Source organism: Penaeus chinensis, chromosome 11 (genome assembly GCF_019202785.1).
Source record: "Penaeus chinensis breed Huanghai No. 1 chromosome 11, ASM1920278v2, whole genome shotgun sequence".
Classification (NCBI taxonomy): domain Eukaryota; kingdom Metazoa; phylum Arthropoda; class Malacostraca; order Decapoda; family Penaeidae; genus Penaeus; species Penaeus chinensis.
Genome location: NC_061829.1, coordinates 1,159,130 through 1,166,629, shown reverse-complemented (window position 1 = coordinate 1,166,629; position 7,500 = coordinate 1,159,130). Strand labels below are relative to the sequence as shown.

The window sequence follows — 7,500 nt, the reverse complement described above, 5'->3', positions numbered from 1 at the left end:
GGACCTGCGGACTTTCTTGGCTCTGAGAACCTGCCTGGAATGCCAAGACGTATGCTTATTTACTACTCTGTTAAGACTTCTGAAAGTGAAAGAGTTTAATAATAAAACAAAATGATAGGATTACTTCTCTTCAAATCATCAATTTAAAATAGATTATTTCTTTTATTCTTCAAAATATCTGTACCACAGAGAGTATGATATGATATTTGCAGAATGAGAAGCATGTTCAGTATCAGAAGTATAAAAAAATATGCATTTTATACTTCTATTCTCTCTATCCTCTTTGTTTTCTAATTCATCCTAAATTTAAGCTTGGTATTACCAACTATATCTACATCTTCAATCTACGTATATATCAAATCCAACCTTCAATTGGTCTGGCATCTAAACAATTTCTACCTCTATGAAAACACAAAACTATGTGTAACTGTATCAACTAATATAATTATATATGGCATCTTCTTAAAAATTTTACTCCTACATTTCAAATCTACTTTTGTGCTACTGGGACTGCTGCAGTATCTAAATATATTACATATGATCTCTAGACTTCCCTTTTTATTTTATTTTTTTCTGTGTATATCTATATCTATGTCATTTTTTCAAGAGTAAAGATTGATTAAGTTAATGATGTAATATTATGAGGTTACATTTCTAACTTTTACAAATTTACTGAAAGTATCAGATAAATAAATGATACTTGAATATCAAAAGGATACTGAATAATGTATTTCCATTACACAGGCATTCAACATATGCCTTGTGACTGCATTAATGATTCACTTTAGTTTTCATTTGCACATCATGATTTACTCTTTAATATGTTCTAAATACTTATCATTCATCTTGGTTGTAGGCAAGGAATGGTCACACATTCATGTTTCATAAATCGACGGCATTCTTGTTGTAGAGAGTCAATATTCCGTAGTTTATAATAACAAAAATATTTATTTCTTTGGTGCTATAATACCTCTCTTCCAAGGTTCTCACTTCTACTTCCAATAATGTTAAGTCTTAATGACTTGTACTACATGACTCTCTATCCTCTTTGTTTCATTTCAGCATCAAACCAATAACCATTTTTGGGTGTTGAAAAGTAACCTTAATCTCGACTGTAACTACTTGACCTGCAATATCCAAATCCAGAATGTTTGTTTCCTGCTGTAGCTACCTTTTCCCACTAAAATTTGCTCTTAAAAAAACCACAAACAATCTTGCTTAATAATGGTGAGCAAATGCAGAAACAAGAATATTCATTCTTATTTAGGTGAACCAGCTAGGAAAATATAAGTTGTAATGCAGATCATATTAGAAATGACTGAAAGTGTATATGGATATTGGTTGCATGCCAATGATTATCATTAAATGTATCTTTCAATGATATCTTTATTTTTTCAATAGATTTAAAAATCAGCACAGTGAATAGCAATACTAGAAGACAGGAGAGAGAAAATTCATAAATACTGGAGAACAGGTAATGATAAATTAGCAAATACTGGAGAAGAAAGAATATGTAAAGAACAAAAATATGGCTGAAACAACATTTCAAGGGCATCAAACAATAAAATGAGTTTATTCACTATGCTGCAAAAATAATTATATGTATCTTTCAAGGCTGCCCAAAAAAATTACATATCTGACTTTTGCAATACGTCAAGGAACAGTCCACAATGAATCTGATTGCTGACCAGCTTCAGGTAAGCATAACTGCATACATTATCAGCCCAACAACAAAGAGGTTATTCATAGTTTCACCTCTACAAAAAGGAAATGTCAAATTAGCTGGATACAGTAATTCCAGATATCCGACATTCTACCTTGAAGTAGAGACCTTTCTCTCCACTTTGTAGTAAATACTGAAATACTTTTCATACCAATATGCAAAAAAAGTATGATTTTTTGTGTAAAAACATCTGTTACAATTTTTCATGGGATATGCCTTTTGGGGAATTCAATAATAATAACAATAACAACTTGTGCATGTCTTTTACAACTAAGTCCAACTTACACTACCAACAACAGCCCTACTACATACTGACAATACCTTTCACCATCTGTCAGCTTCTTGAGTTCAGCAACATGTCTATAAATGTAGATAATTTAAATTTTAGTTTTGTCTCTCTGAGCTAAAAAAATATAATAAATTTTCAAATCCGACTACAAAATTGTCTACTTTCAATTCAGCTATAATATTCACAAAATCTGAACCAACATTAAGCCTCCTGATGTGCAGAAAAATGTGCTAAATACATGAAAAACAGCCAGAAGATACAAACTACAGCTAACTTAGTCGATAGGTGATTATCAAATGTCCTGAATTATTAGGGTGATTATGTACAGGCGATTAACATAATGTGCATGAGAGTAACTGAGGATGCGGATATTATCAAAATATAGATTTCATTTGGGTATGTGCGTTTAACGGTATGGATGTGGGTATACTTATGGTATGTCTATTTGTCTGTGGCTTTAAATGTGTGTATGTATTTGGTTAAAAGGATGTGTATCACCAGATGTACATACAACAAAAGCTATCGATGTGAGCAGAGATGAGTATGAATATCATAAAAGTATGAGAGAAAAGGCATATAAGTATATAATTATATGCTTATAGGTGTAGGAACATGATTAAAAAAAAAAAAATTCTTTAATGATTGTGTAAGCAATATGAACCATATGGGAAAATACAGGGTAGTATTATATGATACACCAAATGCTCAAATATCTTTCTAAAATAAATACAAGTAGATACAAACTAACAAGTGTTATTTCACAAGCATATATAAAGAGATATTGTGATTAAAACATGATATTTGTTATAAAAACATGGAAGTCAAACATCTGTCTCTAAAAGCACATTTTAAGTATATATATACATATATATATATATATATATATATATATATATATATATATATATATATATATACACACACATATACATATATATAATATATATAATATATATATATATATATATATATATATATATATATATATATATATATATATATAAAATGTATATATGTATATATGTATATATACATATATGTATTTATTCATTTATATAAATAAACATATATAATATATATATATATATATATATATATATATATATATATATATGTAATATCTATACATATATACATAGCATATATATATATATATATATATATATATATATATTATATATATATAGATATATATATATAGATATATATACAGACACATATATGTATATGTATATTATATACATGGATACACACACATAAATATATAAATATAAATATATATATATATATATATATATATATATATATATATATATATATATATATATATAAATACACACACACACACACACACACACACACACATACATACATACATACATATATATATATATATATATATATATATATATACACACATATATAACAGCCCACCTCCTAGGCCTAACTGCCGTTGTAAAAGCCGGGACGTCAGGGTGCCTGTATTCCCACAGCGAAGACCATATCTTCAGGCCATTCTCCAGTCGAAAATTCTGAAAGTCCGATTCCTTGAGCGTGTGCAGCAGCGGGGCGAACAGGTAAATGAAGACCTGGAAAAGAAAAGGGTGTTGTGTAAGTGGAAACCAAAGCATCTCTTCCAGTGGGTTTTTTTTTTATCACTTTGGTGAATTACTATGGGATGGACAAATACAGTATCTAATGAATATATCAATAAGTACCTGTTAGAATTTATTAATTTGGATGGATATTTTCCATGATTATATGATCACTCATTTGGCTCTGCTACATAACTTTATTTTTTGTTGAGAGAGAGAAAAATAAAACTGAAAAATATACATATAATAAAATATATTCTACATGAATAATAAACTGTTTATTTGTCTAATCCCAACTTTCAAAAAATACTATCACTTCCATGACAGTAGCTAATCAAATGATCATTTCAATCATTTTCCTTTTCCCTACTTCATTTAATTCTTTCTTTTTTCCATCCTTTTCTGTTTCTTTCTTCCTTTAACTCACCCCCTCTCTCTCTATTTATTCTGTTTCTCCCTTCTCTATTTATCCCACTTTCTCTTCGACATTTTTACTCAATTACTCAAAGGTGTCAATGCAAGGCAAAACACAGCTAAGAAACAAAGATATAGAAAATCGTCAACTATTTACGTAATAAAAACATATAAAAACATATTTGCTGAATTCTAAGGCTTTTCAAGAGTCGGAGGAGTTACAACCTGTGAAGGCAATCTATTCCAAAGCCTACAAATTGCAGTAAAACATTTAGAAAACTGAGATGTAGATGATTGACTTGTATCAAATGTCATTGAATTGAAGGCTATAGAACTTCCATTTACTCTTGAAGATTGAGGGACAACAATCAGGTAAAAGCCTGTAGACGGGATGTGAATTGTAGATTATAACCTTGTATAAGGGTGAGAGAGCCCCAATATCCCTACGATGCCCAATGTCCAGACAGGCGAAATTTTAAATTAAACTAAACGAACAATCAAGCAGCAGATAACCACAAAGACTAATACCCAATATAAGGCAGAATAAAAAAACAAAAGAAACGTCCACGAGTATTGTTGCCAGTTTCGTAAATCATCTTGCACGTGCGAATGATGCCCAACTTTGATGAAACTGACCGGGCCATATCCCTAAGCTGCAAGTTAAAATATACGTTTTGAATCAAGGGTCACTGAAGTGATTAATAATTCATTGTTCAGCAGACCTGGATGCTAAGGCCATCCCGTTGTAGAGCAACTCACACTCATTTCCTTGGATTTGGTAGGTTTTAATTTCGTGCCTCACCGAGAGCATTACGTTTGAATCACCAGCAGGTCTACCGTGAGGCTGTCAGATACTATTTACCGTGGAAGGAATATCGGCACAGAGAGAAATATCATCAGCATAGGCAAACATTTTATTAGTAATGCCGGGCCACATATCACTTATATAGAACGAAGAACAAAGGGCCAAGAACATACCCTGAGGAACCCCAAAAGACACACTGGAATATGGGCTCTAACCACCATCAACAAGAACACGCTGCTGTCTACCAATTATAGATTCAGTTGAGATGCTTAAAACTTTACTACAAACACCAACAGAATGCAGCTTTAGAAAATCAAACCCTTATGATTAACAGTGTTAAAAGCTGCACTAAAATCCAAAAAGACAAGCTGTGACTCGTGACCCCTATCTAAACCGGACTGCATTTCATAAACCAACATTAGCAATGCATCGTTGCAGCCGAGTCCCTTTCTTAAACCAAACGGAGTCTCTGTCTAAAATAAAATTAGAAAAAGTTGGTGCAATTGAAAAGGGCTCTAGTCAGTAGGTTGAAGACTGTAGTGGCCCTTGGGAATAGGGGTAAGATTACCAAAGCGCCAGCACTCTAAAATTTGACCCTTGCAAACTAAAAGGCGTAAGGTAGTTTGTAAAATCAAAAGAAACAAGTCGTGAGAGTCTACTCCTCCATAATCGTCTAGTTCTGATAACAGATACTTGATTTCAGGGGACCTGAAAGCAAGTGATTTAAAGCATGATAATGGGGACATGAAAGAGGAAATTAAATATCTTCTAAACTTTATTTTGAATTAAAGCATATAACACTACCAACAGTCTTCATTAAAGGAGGAATGGAAGACTCGACACCAAACTTTAAGCGCCGACAACCATTTATGAAGCTGTGACGCTTCCGAGATAATTTCTTTCAAATGAGCATTATATTCAGTATAACCTCCTTATAAACATTAGGTGATATAATTAGCATAGCAACATAATTCTCCCAAGGACAAGTGTGGTTAGCAGACCAGCGATTGTGGGTAGATTTAAGTTTTGTCCAACAATAACATGTTCATAGCATTAACAGGACATGGAGCAATATGAACATGTCTCCAAATAATGCTATCAAGAGCCTGGTAAATACCAATGAATTCTAGATTTTAAAAAAGACGTCTATATAGAGTAAAATCTGATACTGGAAAATCCAGCTGGACCTTTCAAGCTAGACTATTGTGGTTAAAAGAACATGACATGTGGCATCACAGACTCACAACAGTAATTACCCCTCTCACATCAGTTAATAAAAAAAAAAAAAAAAAAAAAAAAAAAAAAAAAATATATATATATATATATATATATATATATATATATATATATATATATATATATATATATATATATCATTCATTTGAGATGCACCACGAACTAGCTGCTTACATCCAACCACATCTGAGAAATCTAAGGCAGAAACGCCATGTTGGTCAGTTGGGGAGCATTAAAATCACCTATGAAAATAAAGCACGCTTTCCTAGCAGTGATCAGAATTGGGACTTCTAGAAAGGCTAAAAGAGTAAAAATTATTAAAACCATTACACGCCATCATGGCCATATATTCACGACAACCACATTCAGACTTCATAAAAGGACTAGCATTAAAACCAACTTTGGGCTCGTGGCAAAGAATTCGTACAAAGCAACAAGGGTTTATTAAAATTGGGTAAATCAACTATGATGTCTGGAACTTTAGTTGAAATAACTGAAAGTTCATTTTAATTTCCGTGTTGTTCATGAATACTACTAAAAAGAAAGTTTAAATTCTTTGAACGGTTAGTCCCAGGATTAAACTCAATATCATCTGATAAAAACAATGGTTCCACATAAAAACAACGAGGCTATAAAGTAGAGAATGAATTCAATGATTGAATGTTTTTTAGGCGAACATTTCCTCCACACCCTGGGTTCTCAGAAACCAACCAATTGTGAGTAAGGTTTTGCTAGATATACCGCTCAGCAAGATCACAGTAGTTAGTGTATAATCGCTCTTCTCTGATTTTGTTTTGGGTTTAGACATGCTGCAGTGAGTTTAGTTAGTGTATAAACATGCTTCTATGATTTTAGTGATACTTCAGACTGCTGCGTGTTAGGGCAAAGGAACACCTTGGCATTGTGTCACTAGCCACTCGTGCGTTTCTGTTTCCATAGCTTGGTCAGAATATTTGTGTTGTCCTCAAAATCGTTTTATAAATCCGAAAAGTTTGACCTACTCCATTACACTAATATAGTTTAAACTGTGAGTTGCGAACAAAATATAAATAAAATGTTTTATCAATACTTAGCATTTTACCTGTTTATATTCAAAATCTATAACTGATTTGAGGCAGCGTGCCCAGGCAGAACAGATTTTCTGTAGAGCACTTAGGTCAAAGAAAGTCAAATGGGTTGTTACCGACCTGGGGAACGGTGGAGGGCCATGGTCACCCTTGACGTCTCTCTCTCTCTCTCTCTCTCTCTCTCTCTCTCTCTCTCTCTCTCTCTCTCTCTCTCTCTCTCTCTCTCTCTCTCTCTCTCTCTCTCTCTCTCTCTCTATTTCTCCCTCTCCCCCTTTCTCCCTCTCTCTTCTTTTCCCCCTTTCTCCCTCTCTCTCCTTCCCCCCCTCTCTCTCTCTCCTTCCCCCTCTCCCTCTCTCTCTTCCTCCCCCTCC

General features: G+C 32.9%; 1 protein-coding gene across 2 annotated transcripts in view; it reads right to left on the bottom strand.

The window, feature by feature from the left end:
• The window catches only part of LOC125030773 (protein unc-80 homolog), a 115,134-nt gene that overhangs the window by 82,762 nt on the left and 24,872 nt on the right, over positions 1-7,500 (bottom strand). Inside the window, exons 6-7 of one of the 2 annotated variants that reach the window (XM_047621044.1) lie at positions 3,447-3,601; positions 1-34 (exon numbers count right to left, since the gene is read on the bottom strand). The exon at positions 1-34 is cut by the window's left edge and continues 40 nt beyond it. In XM_047621044.1, coding sequence (XP_047477000.1) covers positions 1-34; positions 3,447-3,601 — 189 coding nt within the window. Of the gene's footprint in view, positions 35-3,446; positions 3,602-7,500 lie in introns of those variants that run through there. The other variant, XM_047621045.1, reaches the window with a different exon arrangement.